This window comes from Magnolia sinica, chromosome 3, assembly GCF_029962835.1.
Source record: "Magnolia sinica isolate HGM2019 chromosome 3, MsV1, whole genome shotgun sequence".
In the NCBI taxonomy this organism is placed as follows: domain Eukaryota; kingdom Viridiplantae; phylum Streptophyta; class Magnoliopsida; order Magnoliales; family Magnoliaceae; genus Magnolia; species Magnolia sinica.
Window position 1 is genome coordinate 124,184,308 of NC_080575.1, and position 16,504 is coordinate 124,200,811.

Genomic DNA, 16,504 nt, shown 5'->3' on the forward strand with positions numbered 1-16,504 from the left:
CTATTCTACGCAGCGCGTAAAACACCCAAGCTCTGTTGGCCCACCTTTTCATCTGTTTTAAATCCACTCCCTCCAACTGCTTCTTTTCTTAATGATTGGTCCTAATGCAAAAAATAAGCAAGATAACAAAGTAAAGTGGACCACACCACAGTAAAAATACGGATTGTACGAAGACCGTAAGTTACTGCGTGGGACAACCATGACATATATATTTCATCAAACCTGTCCATAAGATGTGTCTCAATATTATTAAAATAATATACGAAATTAAGCCTGATGAAGAAATCATACGGGTCACACCACGAGAACTTAAAGGTTTTAGCCACTGATTCACATCTTTTCCATTGATGTGGCCCATATAAGAATTTTTTACAGTTCAAATTTTTTATCTACAGTTAAAATAAATTTTATTAATTGATGCACGGAGCATAGCTTATATATACAACATACAACATGGTTGGTCCACAGAAATTGGGTGTTTTACGGACTCTGAGTGGAAAGGGTGTGGTAAACGTTTCACATGCCCACAGACGAGTCGCTTTTCCACTTCATTCTTTGTAAAAGGGACCTAGTCTTCGGAACATTAAAGCAAATCGTACTCCCCCACGTGGGCCACTTGGTTCAATGTAAGATCCACTTAGAAAGGTAGTCCCCACCATGAGTAGACCACGAACGGTCCTCTTTTTCTGTGAAGATGTTCCTAGAATTACACGTTAATGTGAGCCTTTGATCTTCTATGATATTATCATTTTATAGATCAAACGGCTAGTACTGTTAGAGTACTTATACTTTTTGATTGCCTATTCTGAGGCGAACCTCTTGGACCGACTCATCTTGGGCCTTTGGACGGTTCTGATCACCGATACTTATGACCGCACTACGGCAATTCAAATTAATTAAATAGACCGCGGACTACAAGACCCGGCTTCTTTTCCCTTATCCAACGCCGGTCTTCTGGCACTATTTTGGAGCCTCTGTCCCAAGAGTTCTTCTTCGTTTTGCCTCTGTCGCGACACAGGATCCGGTGCGTGTCTCCGTCCATTGGGGTCCACATGTTAAGTTTCGATATGATCGGTACCGTTCATGTTGTGTAATATATGATATAAAAGACATGTTGAGAAATGTAAATTAGAATGCTTTTCAACATTCCAATCTCTACACGAAATATTAAGGAAAGGGTTTTCACCGGCCACTATCCAAATCGAAAAATCAAAGGCTAGGATCATCACTGAGGCTGATAATAAGGGAGTATATTATTTATAATAACTAGAATATGGACAGTGCAAATCAGGGGTGGCGACATACGCTGCAATTGAGTCTCCACAGAGGCAGAAAGAACTCCAGAATTTTAAAAAAAATCGAAAAACGCTAGTCCACATATCCTGAAAAAAGAAATGCAAGTCCAAACAAAACCAATAAACAAAATCTCAGAAGGAGTTGTGGTTGAGATCCAATCTCTCTCTCTCTCTCTCTCTCTCTCTCTCTCTCTCTCTCTTCTATATTCAAAAATCCATACCACACCAAACCACACTCTTCAAAGTCCAACTCCTCCATTTCAACATACACACTGCAACAAATTACGAAAATACCAAGATCTTTCTCCTTCTTCTTGAATTCCGTTGAAAATTCAAGTTCATGTATCAAATAGCTCTATTCATGTTAGTGGCATGTAATATATGATACGCAAAGATTGTAAGTAACACCTTTGCATGGTGGAATGCTTTCGGTATCACCCCTTAGAAGCCCCAAGGATGAGAAAGAAGGAGAGATCTCGGGCTTCTTCATCAGCGGCTCTGACGAGTTCTCCGAAGAGTTCTCAGCCGGGGACTTTCTTAATGACATCGACCTCCATGATCTCTTCGTCGAGATCGATGGCGGAGATGTCTTGCAGGATTTGGAGGTGGAGCAAGAACTCCTTGCGGAGTTATCGTCGGTGGAGTCAGAGGTGAATGTGTCGCCTTCGTCATCAACGACGGTCGAAAAAGAGGAAGTGAAGAGAGAGGAGGGTGAGAAGCCATCGAAGGAGGTGTCGGTGGAGGAAGATAGGAGGGAGGAGTCTGTGGTGACGACGAATTCGGGATCGTCAGATGGCAGTAGAGTACGGAAACCGGCAAAACCGCAGGCCAAAGGATCTCAAGGCAAGAGGAAAGTGAAGGTAAATAGACAAGGCTGTGTGTGCTAACGTGAGCTGGTTGTATTGGGGTGCAACTACAACCATCCTCTCACTCTCTCTCTCTCTCTCTCTCTTTCTCTCTCTGTGGGAGATGTATTATGAAAATTCTCTCTCTCTCTCGAAGAGATGAATTATGAAAATCACGGGCACACCTATCCAATGGCATGGATGGTGGCGTATCCCAGTGACGGACCTTGGCGTATGCTAGCAAAATCTTTTTTTATAATTTTATTTTATTTTTTTGTGATTATTCGTCTTTTTCTGGGTTTTTCTTTATTGGGTTTTGTGCCATCGAGCCAAGGGGGTTGGGTCTGCTAACATGAGCTGACGGTATTGGGTGCAACTCTCTCTCTCTCTCTCTCTCTCTCTGAACAATCCAATGAGATGGTTGGTCTGAATGTACATGGTGTACGCGAGCAATTGACGTTTTGGGAGAGAGGGAATATGGATTTGGAGATGGCAAAAAAGATTTTTCATTTCTCATGAATCCCTGTGTTCTGTGTTCTGTTGTTTATTTATTTATTTTTCCTGAATTGGGTTTTGTGCGTGTGTACAGGTGGATTGGACACCAGAGCTGCACCGGAGGTTTGTACAAGCAGTAGAACAATTGGGAGTGGATAAGGCAGTCCCTTCAAGGATCTTAGAGCTCATGGGGATTGATTGTCTCACTCGCCATAACATTGCCAGCCATCTTCAAGTATTGTTCTTCTCCACCTTGTGATTTTTAATTTTCTTTTCAATTATTTTTTAAGTTAGTTGGTGATTTTTTTGGTTCTTTTCTGTTGATTTTCTGATTTTGTACTTGATGTCCCAGAAGTTATTTTTCTAGTGGCCTAAGCAAGAAAAAAAAAGACTGTTGTTATCTTTTTATAGGAAGGAATTGGTTTGTTAGCTCTCTCTCTCTCTCTCTCTCTCTCTCTCTCTCTCTCTCTCTCTCTCTCTTTCTCTTTCTTACACGTTGTTTTTAATGGATTGAAATCACGGGGTTTGTTTGAAGTATAAAAAAGAACTCAAATAGCCACCTGTTCTAACTAAGAAAATTGAAAGAGATTACAAAGTTCACAACTCTCGGAAAAGAAAAAAACACTAGATTTTAGGGTTTCAGTTGTTTTTAAGCTTTTCTTCTCTCTCTAATTTTTGAAACTTTAGAGAGGGTTGGGTTTATACGGATTCTTGTCTAAACCCATATCCTATATATATATATATATATATATATATATATATATATATATATATATATATATATATTTTCCTCATTTAGATTAGCTACGAACAAGAGCTTCGCCTCAAACACAAGAAGTCCTCTCAAGAGCTCAGAGCTTTCCTTCTTTGTTGGTTTTTCTTTGTTTCCATATCTTTCTATCATTCCAGCAGAAAGAAATAGCTTGTAGCAGTTGATGTACCTGAACATTTCCATATGCTCAAAATCCATGCTAATCTTTTCATGATTGATTATGGGTAGATAATGCGAATTAGTAGAATTTCATTCCATTTGAAAATCTTAGGCATGGAATTAGAGAGAATACTGTATGTGTTTTAAGAGAGTGGATTTTGGTTGTGTAGAAATACCGGTCACATCGGAAACATTTGCTAGCGAGGGAAGCAGCTGAGGCGGCGAATTGGAGCCAAAGACGACAAATGTATGGTGGTGGAAGCAAAAGGGAGGTGAGCCCATGGGTTGCACCTACAATGGGTTTCCCTCCCCCCACCACCGTCCAGACTTTCAGACCGTTGCACGTGTGGGGACATCCAACCGTAGATCAATCTTTGGTAAATGTGTGGCCCAAGCATCTAGTACATTCCCCTCCACCTCTACGGCTACCTTGGGCGGCACTACCACCAGATCCTTCTTATTGGCAGCACCCCGTACACCAACGTGTAATCTCTCTCTCTCTCTCTCTCTCTCTCTCTCTCTCTCTCTCTCTCTCTCTCTCTCTCTCTCTCTCACACACACACACACACACACACACACACACACCTCAACACTCACACATATAGACAGAAGGGCATGTTTCACACACACAGCTACAAGACCATCTCTCTCTCTCTCTCTCTCTCTCTCTCTCTCTCTCTCTCTCACCTCAACACTCACACATATAGACAGAAGGGCATGTTTCACACACACAGCTACAAGACCATCTCTCTCTCTCTCTCTCTCTCTCTCTCTCTCTCTCTCTCTCTCTCTCTCTCTCTCTCTCTCTCTCTCTCTCTCTCTCTCCCCCCCAAGTATCTCCATCCATCTATTTATCTATATATCTATCTTAACGTGGGTCTTATGTTTCAGAGCCCTAAAGGAGCGTGGGTAGCAAGTCCCTTCACACAAGGAACTCCTTTCTTCCCTCAGCCATTGACAACAGCGGTATCTCCTTCCCCTTTCCCTTCTCTTTCCTTTTTTTTTTATCAAATGCATGATTTGCATTTTTCTTCTCTTATCAAAGCGCTGAGCTTACTTTGTTTGGAAAACTAATAAAAAAAAAAATCAATGCAGAGGCCTGTTCCGGGCTTCCCACCCCACGCAATGTATAAAGCAGGCAACAGCATTCCCATCCCAAGTGGGCCATCCGATCCCAACCTTCAATTCGACACCCATCCGGTGAGATATCCACTCTATTTTTCTCTTTTTATAGATACCCTTGTTATGATGCTTTGCTAAGCATGTGCTAGTCAGCTAATGCACACGCCACCTCATACGCTATTGATGCGCACACGTGCAATATCCAAGCCATACAGCATGTGTACCTCACCATGTTATTAGAAATAAGAGGTTGGGTTAGGAAAATTCGGCAGATTTTTTCACAACCGTACATTTGTCAGTTAATTGTGGTCCACCTGACTAGTGGACTTACCTGATTCTTGGGATAGGGAATTTAAATAGTGGCACCCTTATGATGGACGGCTTGGATATTACACACCTGCCACTCTGGCATATGTAGTGGCGGATGCAAGGATCGAAGCAGTCCCTTCCTACTCTCAACCTTTTTCCTTCGCAACGTTGAGCTCTAATGCATTCAGACGTGCAATAGGGTGGGATGAATTGGAGCAAATCTCTTCCTTCATTAGCAGTTCTTCCATCATACATGCACGTGCATGTGCCCACATGCTACATGCACATGTATGCAAGCCTGCAAAAATCTTATATGCATGTATCTCATGACAAACTTCATTTATTTTAACAGGACCGAATGTTGGTCCATCATGTTAGTAGTATGTCTTTTCTTTTCTAAGTGCTGAGATATTAGAACTTCGAACAGCAAACATGGACGTGTTCTCATATATGTTGCTAATTTTTTTATGTTAACAGTCAAAAGAGACCGTGGACGCAGTTCTTGGAGATATTTTAGAAAAGCCATGGCTGCCACTTCCTCTTGGGCTGAAGCCCCCTTCTCTGGAAGGTGTGTTAGTGGAACTTCAACGCCAAGGAATTCCAAAAATACCACCATCTCGTGCTTGATAACATGACCATCTGATCGGGTTCCAAAAAACCCAAATTCGACGACATTTCCTATTTGTGAAGGACCCATGAAGAGAAATATAGTATGGAGCTTACGTGTGCAAGTTCTAGACCATTCATGAAGTGTGGACCACCATTATCAGGCCCTGGCCCTAAAAATCAGGCTGGTCCACCTATCACATAGGCTGCACATGCAAACGTTGAATACGTGCCATTGTACCTTTTCCCTTCATGATAATAAATGATTAAGCAGTGGTTTTTGTAAGAGGCTGTAATAATGAGGATATTTATGTCCTAGTTCAAGATATGTTTCTTTTTCAGTTGTCTTGTTGTTTCTAGATCATGTTTGCATTTTAATGGATGAACGAGGAATGAGTAGAAGTGGGCATCGAGCCGAGTCGAGTCGAGGTGGGCCAAGCTTGGCTTGGCTTGTCCATGGTGTACTCGAGTTCGAGCTTGAGCTCGAGCTTGGCCTCAAGCTCAACATTGAAGCTTGGCTTGTTTACCAAAGCTGTCGAGTCGAGCTAGTGGTTCAAGTCGAGTCGAGTTTACCTCGAATCGAGCTCGAGCTTGTTGGGTGAGAGAGTAATGGATTTTGTTCTTGATCCTCCTCCATTGATGAAAAATTCTAAAATCTTAAGAGAATCAAAGCAAAATCCGATGAAAAAACTAAACAAAGCTTCAAATCGGATGAGAAAACCTGTAAGAACCGATCTGTTCTTGTTCTTCTTCCACCAGCAAAAATTCAAGTATTAGAAAAGAAACAGAGCAGAACACAGATCAGAAATCCAAGCAAAGAGCTCTAGCTAATTAGATTATTGGATTTCCTTGAAACTCTAACAAATCTGAAAAGAACCTATCTCGAATTTCTTGGGTTTCTCGCCTAAGAAGTAGATCTCAAGAGATTGAAATCATACTATTGTGGAGCTGAAATGAAAACTGGTGGTGGTGTTCGGGGCGGGCGTGCCGCTGGCAGTGGGCAGAGAAAGAGAAGAAAGGAAAAGGGAAGGGGGTTCGTGCGGTCGGGTAGAGACTCTAGGGTTTGTTTTTTAATTTTTAATTTTTAATTTTAAACTTAAAACTTTTATATATATATATATAATATTTATTAATCGGGCCAAGTTCGAGCTTCGAGTCAAGTGGAGTTCGAGTCGAGTCGAGTTGAAATGCCCCCTGGTCGAGCTTGGCTTGAACTCAACTCGAGCTTCAAATAATTAGCTTGGCTTGGCTCGAATCGGCCATTCAAGCCGAGTCAATGCAAGCTGACTCGAGCCGAGTCGAGCGAGCTTTTCGAGCTAGCTTGGCTCGTGAACAGCCCTAGGAATGAGCACCTACAACCGCTTTTATGTATGGGTTGTAGGTGATCATTTCTCTTTGGGAACAAAATGATGGTGCTACTTGAACATAGTCCCAAAATTCTGATGGTTAGAGTGATCATTCAATCAGGGTGATTTAGGGCCATGCTCAATCCAGTGGAATGGTATGCGCCGATCATTGGTGGGCCACCATAATAAGAAATATACAAAGAATTCGCAATGGGTAATACGGTAGTGTGATCATACACCCGATCTGCTCGCCCCTTCTGCATGCCCTACCATGTGATGATTCCCACAAAAGGTCCACGTGGAAAGAATTGTACTCATCGGGGATGATAGTCCATACAAAGTGAACTAGAACCAACGGTCCAAAAGAGCAGCTTCTTGCTCGGGCATTTGGATTGTAATTTACTTTAGATAAGTTACTTATACTATTAGTAACTTATCTTGGTTTACAACTAATTTGTGGATAAATATGTTTGGAAAACAAAGTAAAAGGTAGAAAAGCATGTTTCGATTCCAACATCATGAGTATTTATGCCTCAAGTCAGTATGATCCCCTCACATCCATCGTCCATCAAGTGGGGCCAACCTTTGATGTGGAACGTTCATTATATGGGCTCCACCTTTGATGTGGGTCTTTCATTATGTGGGGTGACTTTTAATGTACATCATCCATTATGTTGGGCCACCTTCAATATCCACCTCCATCATGTGGAGCCTAACTTTGATGTGGACTGTCCATCACGTGGGCCCCACATCCAATATGGGTTGTCCATCATGCATGGCCTACCCTGGACATAGGCCACTCATCATTAGAGACATCCTTTGATGTGGACCATCTATGATCATGTGGGGCTCATCATCATCAGTTGTAGGTCATATGGAGCCTACCTGTGATGTGTGTTGCCCATCATGTGGGCCCACCTTTAATGTGCATTGCACATCATATGGGGCTTGCCTTGGATGTGGGCTGTGGGGCCCAACTTCAATGTTCATTGCCCATTATGTGGAGTTCACCTTCGATGAGAATTTTACGAATTTTACATCATGTCAGCCCCACCTTTGAAGTGCATCGTCCATTATATCCTCCATTTTTTATCGTGGGTTATTTATTATTAGCAGCGAGCTTTGATGTAGACTATACATTATGTGGGCCCATGTTAATAATTGTGATCCGTCATGTGGGCCCCACCTTCAATGTGGACATGTGGGCGGTTCATTATGTGGTGCCTCTTTTGACATGGATGGATGGAGAGAGAGAAGTGAGAAGTTAAAAAGCTAAAATAAAAAAAGAAAGAAGACTTGAGGATAAGTTACTTTGCAATCGTGTTTACTAAACTAACTTAAGAAAAAATTTAATTTAAAGATTTAACCTAAGTTATTTTTGGTGGTATGGAAACAGGCAGATGAGTTTGAATTTTTCCATGTGAAGCCCATAGAGACCATCGACGCTGGGAACTTCCTGATGAACCGTCTAGATCATCAAGTGGTGGGGAAGAAGGAGCGAGACACCGGCCGAGAAGCATTTCGTCTCCACATGGTACAAACTTTCCATAAGGTCCGCGAATCTGGACCTTCCATCTGGAGGGTCTCAGATTGAGAGGGCATCCAATGAAGGGAATGCCGTGAGGCCATTGATCGCAGGTTTCGATGGGATATCCTTGAAAGGTTCGTGTGTTCTTTACATGTGTTTTCCGTTGACATAGAAGTACTAGATTTATAGTAAACTCATCTAATCGTTCAGAATCACCCATTCACCACCGGATGGCCGTAGGTTTCTAAACAACTAACTATCAGCCCGTTAAGAGGGACGCGGATTGCGTCCTACCCTCCGGGCAGGGCTCTGTGGGGCCCACCGTAATGTAAGTGTTTTATCCACGCTGTTCATCATTTTTCTCAGATCATTTTAAGATATGATCCAAAAAAAATGAGTGAGGTTCAAGGCTTAAGTGGACCACAAAATGGGAATTGAACGTCCACCATCAAAAAATTCTTGGGAGCTGGAGAAGTTTCGGATAAGCTGATATTTATGTTTTCACTTCATCCATGTCTACGTGACCTTATGAAGGTTGGATGGTAAAAAAAACATAACGGTAAACCGGCCCATTATCAGTGACCATTTACATAGTCAACAGAATTCAACAGAATGGAAGACTAGGATTGTCTAACCAGCATGTTTCGGGGGGTCTGGATTATCAGCTTATGGTGATGATTGACAATAAACCGAGACAGATTTATCACTGGGGAACCGAAAATCTCCTTCTTTCCACCCCATAAAAAATTGAGATTTTTACTCAAAAATTCCTCAACAATGCCACAGGAGAGCATACTTTCAACTTTTATCTTTACTGATAGATCTTTCCCAACCTACTAATGAGAGTAAAATGATATGTTTACCCTTATTTTAAAAGGAGATGAAAATATGATATTGATGATATATTACTATGTGCACAATGGGAGAAAATTTTCATCCAGGCCTTTGTGACCGTTGAAAACTCCTTGTGACCATAGATGTTTTGTATCAAACTTATATTTATGTTATCTTTCAGATGTGATCTTATGAACTCGCTGTATGGAAAATAAAACATCACATTGGGCTTTAAAAAATTTTCAACGGCGGGCATTCAATCCTCATTTTATTTTATGATGTGGTCCAAGAGCTTTGGATATACATCATGTTTGGGTCAGTGCTCTAAAATGATCTAGAAAAATAGATGGACTGTATGGATGAAACACATACATGACCTATTCTCGCAGAGCTTGGGCCATATCGTACCACAAGGGTATTGCTGCGGCGGGTGCTATTGGCGGACGCAAACTTCCTATGAATGGCTTTCTGCATATGTTCCTAAGAAGCTAGATGGGGCCATTGTGAGGTTTTTTTAGAAATCCACTTTGATCATCCTATTTATAAATCTCATTTTAAGACATGCTATAAAAAATTGGGTGAATCCAAAACCGATTGAGGCCATGCAAAAGGAAAAAAAATGTAGAAAGAAATATCTACTTTTGAAATCTTCACGTGCTCCGCCTTAATGTTTATATGCCATCCAAACCATTTATAAGATCTTTCTTACTAGGATGAACTGAAAACACAAAAAGTTTACCCAATACAAAACTTTTGTGGCCATACGAATGTTTCAACAGTGGTTGATCAATCCTCACTGTTTCTTCTATTGTGGCTCACTTGAGTTTTTGATCCGCCTAGTTTTTGATTGCTTGTTCCTGAAATGAGCTTGTAGAATGAATGGATAAGGTGGATATCTTGTAAACATCACAGTGGACCCCACCTAGCTTTCAAGGGCAGATACTTTGTGGGAAGGCTTTGCAGGAAATCCGCCTAGTGACACCTTCAGTACCGTTGGTTGGTGCTAGTCGATGCTAGCTCTACGGTCCCACCATAAATTTGTTTTATTCAAGTCGGCCATTGATTTTGCCAACTCATTTTAGAGCACGATAGAATATATGAGGTAGATCCAAATTTCAGGTGGACCACACCATAGGAGATAGTGGTGACTGAATGCCCACCATTAAAAACTTTTTGGGAGCCATAAAAGTTTTGTATCAAGCTGATATTTGTGCTTTCCGTTCATAATCTAATCAACAGGTTGGATGTCAAATAAACATTATAGTGAGCCATAAACGTTTCAACATTGGGCATTCAATTGCCACTATTTATGTGGCGTGGTCTACCTAAGATTTGGATCTGCCTTATCTTTGTTCTCATTTCCTAAAACGTGCAGGAAAATGGATAGACGGCTTGGATAAAACACATGCATAATGATGGGTCCATAGAGAGCCAACCAGTACTGTCCTTATTGTGGGAAAAATCACATGCATAATGATGGGTCCATAGAGAGCCAACCAGTACTGTCCTTATTGTGGGAAAAATCGAACCGGTCTCTCACAAAGGAAGAGGGACAATTATCTACAAGTCTACTTTTAGTTGAGGTAGACCTCGAGCTAGAGTAACCAAAGTTGAAGCAGAAGGGCCGTCAACACAGGATGAGCAGTTCCTTTGACGTAGAGACGAGCCCCAAGCTGAGCTATCTGAGGATAGAGCTCGGTGGGAAGAGACTTGCGATACTAGGAATGTCTACAATGTAAGTAAGGAACCCATAAGAGAAGGAGCTCGCGCTAGGAGTTCTCCAGCACTCGTAAGTTTAATACATGACAATTTCAAAACCACCTTCGAAACCTATATATACACCCATCCTAAACTAGAAAGGGGGAGGTGAGATCTAAAACCATACACTACACCGCTAATATTATCACCTACAAAGCCTAATCTAGGCATCGAAGGGTCCATAGCCAGCTACGGACACCTTTTATTATCCATATCTTTCATGTTTTTTGTAGGTCCATCGGAGGGCGCATTTCCACATTGATCGTGTATGTTAGCCAAAATCCGGCGACAACGGTCCTAACGGGAGGGATCACCACCGAATCCCACTCTAACACGGGTAATTCTCAAGTCTCGAAAAGATTCCCTTTTTAAAATTAAAAAACTTTGATATTTTGGAAAAGTGTGATGGATTGTATGCAATCACTTAGAAATTACAAATATGGCATATCAGTGGTCTAATTAAATTGTTTGAATTATGGTACCCAGTGTAGATGGATCATGAATCCAAAATCACTGTTATTCCATTATCTAAATAGCAAATTTATAAATATTTAATGGACAGTTAAATGAAAATTATCCAAAGGTTCTTTTCCATAAACAAGCATCCATGGATGAAAGGCTATGATTGTTTTTTTTTTTTTTAACAAACACATGCATACACACCCCCCACACACTCACGCCGTAGTGGGATTTCACCACCCATGGATGTTCAAACCCTTGACCGGGTGCTGAAACTCCTGGGAGTCTACCTGTCATGTGGAGATTGTTCATGACTTGTCTACAAAGGGCTCAATCTGGTCAAATTTATTTGAATTAATATGTGCACAATTCTGGAGTAGCTGCCTATATAGATTGTCATACAGCCTAAGTATAATAGAAACTCTCTTTAAAAATTTAAAATTTGGAACATTGCTAAGCTCCATGCATGTGTAATAAAGCTTAGGCACATACATGTCACATGCATATGTGCCAACATGGTACTATATGTGTTGAAAACCAATGGTTTTTCAAAATAAAAAAATTCAAAATTCAAAATTTTCAAAATTTTGAGATTTTCCCGTCAAAATGCTTTTTGAAAATTTTGAATTAAAAAAAGTGCGGTGTGTGCTTTGTCCTACATCGAAAATGGTTGAAATCTTTTTATGGTTTATATAAGATGTTGTGAAGAGTATTCTTACTTGGAGCTTTTGGAGGAGGTGATACACACGCACTGGAACACACACACGCCGCGCGCGTGCGCTCGGGCCCCGGCACGGGCGAGGGCGTGAGCATGGGTGTGGGCATGGGCAGTGAGGTAGTGAGGCAGTAGTGGCGCTAGATGGCGCACTTCGCACATGCGCATCGTGTCGCAGAGTGGTCGCTCCCTCGCGACCTTATGCGAACTGGCACGAGACGGTGTGATGAGTCTGGTCAGAGCCTTAAGACGGTGTGGATCTAAAATGGCCTATGGCTTTATGGGTGACTGAGAATGGTCGGATCTTAAATCCGAAACGTTCTGCAGTTTCAGAAAATAGCTCTATGCCTTAAAAGCCAAACGGTCCGAAAATGGACGAACCATGATGATCCAACGGTCAAATCCTTTGATCCAAAAACCAGAAATGCAATACTCTGTTTCTTTTAAACGGTGGGTTCCACCGTTAACCCACCGTTGCATATGATGTGGCCCACATGAGCTTTGGATGGCCCTCATTTTTTGGCTCATGCCCTAACCTTGTCGGGCAAAACTGATGAATAGTGTGGATTTATCAAATCATAGTTGTGGGGCCCACTCTTCAAAAAAATAACAAAAACAACAAAAGTAAGTGACATGCTGACGCACGTCACCCTCAAACGAGCCCTCTCCTCCACGACTCCCTCTCTTTCTTACTTCTCCGCGGTACAGTTGCGGATGTGAACCCATCCACCATGCATGATATCATCATGGTGAGACCCACTAATCATTCAAAATCGTCCAATGGACTCCCAACCCACTAACTCACCTGAAATTATTTTTATACCCCATTTTCTTATGCTATCTAGAGAAAACGAGAGAGAAAATCACAAAAGAAAGATTGTGAGTAGAAAAAGAGAGATCAAGAGAAGGGAGAGTATCCGTGAGGGTTTAACATCGAGTTCATGACTCACTGACTCAATCCCCAATGATGCGTTGTCGGTTTTTCCAGTATCCCTTGCAATTATTCTAGAGAGAGAGAGATCCTAAGTGGAGGTAGCGTACATCAAGCCGTTCCACCAAATTGACTGAATCTAATTAGCATCGCTTCAGATTATTTTTCCACAGCAGGTAAGTGATCATTCCCCATTGAAAAATTCATAATTGATTGCCTTATATAATCTAGACATTGAAATATTTTTTTTATTATTTGAACCAATGCAAGTATTATTTTTTTCATTTAATATTATATAGTGATGATAATGAATATTCATTATGTGAATATAGACATTACGTCTGTCATATTTTCTTGTAAGTTAGATGCATCTTTTGTAAACAATTATTTGTTTTATACAATGATTCTTACGAGTGCTCTGCCCAGGGTTATTCCTGAAATGATTAGCACGACATGAGAGCTCTGCCCAGGGTCATTCCCAAAAGGATCGGCACGGGTGCTCTACCCTGGATAATTCCTTAAAAGGATTAGTGCACACGGGTGCACTACCCTGGGCTTTTGTCCCTAAAAGGTTATACCGGTGCTCTGCCAAGGGTCATACCCTGAAAGGATCAACACCGGTGCTCTGCCATGGGTCATCCCCTAAAAGGATCAGCACAAATGAGTATTTTGCCTACTTCAAATATTAGCATCTTTAAAAAAGTTATGTTAAACAATTTATTCACTCCATATTCATGAATGTCAAATTATTTACTATGATTTTACATCCAATGTTCGTCTTATTTTGATTAATATGTCGAGATTAAATTTGGTAATATTTGTGAGATTTTCAACTCGGGATTGATGTGATCCTATTGAGTTGTCAACTTATTATGTTTTAACCGTTTCAGGTTATGAATATTTTGAAGATACATGATACTACTATTAGTAGTGGAGCATAGAATGTGGTTAGATGCACGTGGCATGTCATTCTACATGGAATAAATTTTATTTTATTTTAGAACTCTGAGTGTAGTAATGTTTGGGTTGATTTTCTTACTTTCAAGTTAAGTTAAATAATTATGCATCGATGTAATAACAGATTATATAATTAGATATTCTAATTTGTGTTTGGATTTTAAAGTGTTGGGCTATGGTGTGAAAAAAGAAAATGAAATGCATATGAAATTGTCATACTTTATTTGTATTTTTATTTTTATTTTTATATAGGTCACGGGTCTGGAATTCAGGTCCTGGACACCCTATTCGGGTACCCGAATTTTGGGGCGTGACAAGAAACGTTTTTGATTAATGAACAACGGCCAGAAACGTTTTTCAAACGTTCTGGACCATTAATAGCAGCCTAGCAACGGCCTACTACTTGATTCCTATATAAACTGGACCATTCTAATCCGTTTTCATCATCTCAACACACTCCTCTCTCCTTCACCATCTGTATCTGCCAAAAGAAATTTACTGCGTTAAAATTGTTCCCAGTAGACTTATCGTGATTGCTGCATGCTGTATCCAGAAAGCTTGTCTTATCGCAGAAGCAATTCACCTGTAACCTATCAGCAGTTGATAAGGAAGCGAATCACGCTTTAAGGACATCGTATTTATATTTGATTCAGCCTAGTGAAACATTTGATTTGCGATTTTTTTTTAAAATATTTTCGGTATATCCAAAATAATATTTACAACAATATGTCCTAGTCCAATCCATCAATTGAAATGGTAACATCATATCGATGCATGTGTGATACTTTGGATCGGATTTTTTAAAACCTATTCAAATATATTCTAATATTGTGAGCATCTTAGTTTCTTTTTTTAACTGTTGTTGTGTTTTCATCTCATTTTTTTCAAAATAAGGCATATAGGTCATTTCACGCTCATCAATAGCACGGTTCCATTCCGGAAAATCAACAGTTCTGATGAAATTTCGGGTAAAAATTTCATAAAAAATCCTGGAAAATGAACGGCTTGTTTAAGCTCTGGATTTATACGGCGCTTGATGCACTGGGCACACTGAAATTGCATGCGCAGCATACATGAGCTCGCGTTGAACCGACTAAATTGTGTTATATATTCACAGTATCTATGTCACATTGCCAAAGTGAAATTGATTGGAAAATCCTAACCTTTGATTTGCGGACTCTTGTCTGATGAAATAAAACTGTGAACATTTTTCATTCTCGGCCGTTCAATATATGTCAACCAATCTACCAATCTGATGGTGAAATAATAAAATAATAGTAATATTAACGAATGGTACATCTGGAATGGAATCCTAGACAGTTTATCTTAAATTAATTATGTTCCACGTTTGCAATTTCTAAGTGCCTGCGTATTGTCCATCACACTCTGCCCGAGTATCAAAGTTTTCTTAATTCTTGCCGGGAAGGGGAGCCTGAAATTCCTGTAATCAGAAGCCGTGTGGAGCCCACTGAGATTCCCGTGACAAATCCACTCCGTCCATCAGTTTTTTAAGATAACAAAGGACAAAAGCTTAAAAATCAGTAAGATTCAAAACTCATGCGTGCCACGCCACACGTGACATTGGGGATTGAACGCCCACCATTGGAAATTTTTTGGGTGCCACCGAAGCCTTGTATCAGGATGATATTTGTGCTTACAGTTTACCTGAGTGATAATAATCCTATGAACAGTTTGGATAGCATATAAACATCATGGTCGGCTCAAGAAGGTTTCAACGGTGGACGTTTCGTTTACTTCTGTTTCGTGTGGTATAGCTTTCACGAGTTTTGGAACTGGCTGATTTTTAGATTCCTGTACCATCGTGGTCTTGAAAACCTGATGGACGGAGTGGATTTTCCTAAGATATATATGTCGGCCCCACACAGCTTCCCGCTACAGGAACTTTCTGTTGTACCGGGGGCAGAGGCAATCCGCTGGGACCGGCTGCTTCTGATTCCTGACACCTTTCCATAATAACGTCGCCCTCTCGTTGGAATCTAATTACCGTTTGGATGCCTCAAAATAGCAATTCTACTTACACGCGCAAATTCCAAAGCCAAGCGCTAGGCCCCACAGCTTGGCAAGCATGTATTAGATCGCGGCTGTTCATCAGGGATCCTAGATGGGGATGGGCCCTTGCTCAAGAATTGGAGGGTTCGCACGTTGGATGGGCCATACGTGTTAGATGTTGACCGTTGTTAACTATTTTCCTTTTTCCTTCGTAGCCAGCTTCTTTCTCGTCTAGGGCGCATTCAGCCCTGGGACATCTATTGAACGGGCTTGATACCTTACACGTGTGCCACATTGGGTTTCCCTGAGCGCTTGTGCTTGACGTTTGGAGAGATGTGTAAGTCGCATATAGCGACATTCTGC

General features: G+C 41.0%; 1 protein-coding gene across 1 annotated transcript; it reads left to right on the top strand.

The window, feature by feature from the left end:
- The first annotated feature begins 1,471 nt into the window (after positions 1 to 1,471).
- Positions 1,472 to 5,944, top strand: LOC131241131 (probable transcription factor GLK2). Its single transcript, XM_058239806.1, has 6 exons — positions 1,472 to 2,155; positions 2,730 to 2,870; positions 3,737 to 4,051; positions 4,458 to 4,532; positions 4,662 to 4,766; positions 5,475 to 5,944. The coding sequence occupies exons 1-6, from the start codon at positions 1,718 to 1,720 to the stop codon at positions 5,622 to 5,624; spliced, it is 1,224 nt and encodes a 407-aa protein (XP_058095789.1). The 5' UTR covers positions 1,472 to 1,717; the 3' UTR covers positions 5,625 to 5,944.
- The last annotated feature ends 10,560 nt before the right edge of the window (positions 5,945 to 16,504 follow it).

Excerpts from the sequence above, each read along its gene's own strand:
- LOC131241131 (XM_058239806.1), top strand. The coding sequence starts at position 1,718 with ATGCTTTCGGTATCACCCCTTAGAAGCCCCAAGGATGAGAAAGAAGGA. Across the intron at positions 2,871-3,736 it reads ACATTGCCAGCCATCTTCAA|AAATACCGGTCACATCGGAA; the intron begins GTATTGTTCTTC and ends TTGGTTGTGTAG. Across the intron at positions 4,767-5,474 it reads TTCAATTCGACACCCATCCG|TCAAAAGAGACCGTGGACGC; the intron begins GTGAGATATCCA and ends TTATGTTAACAG.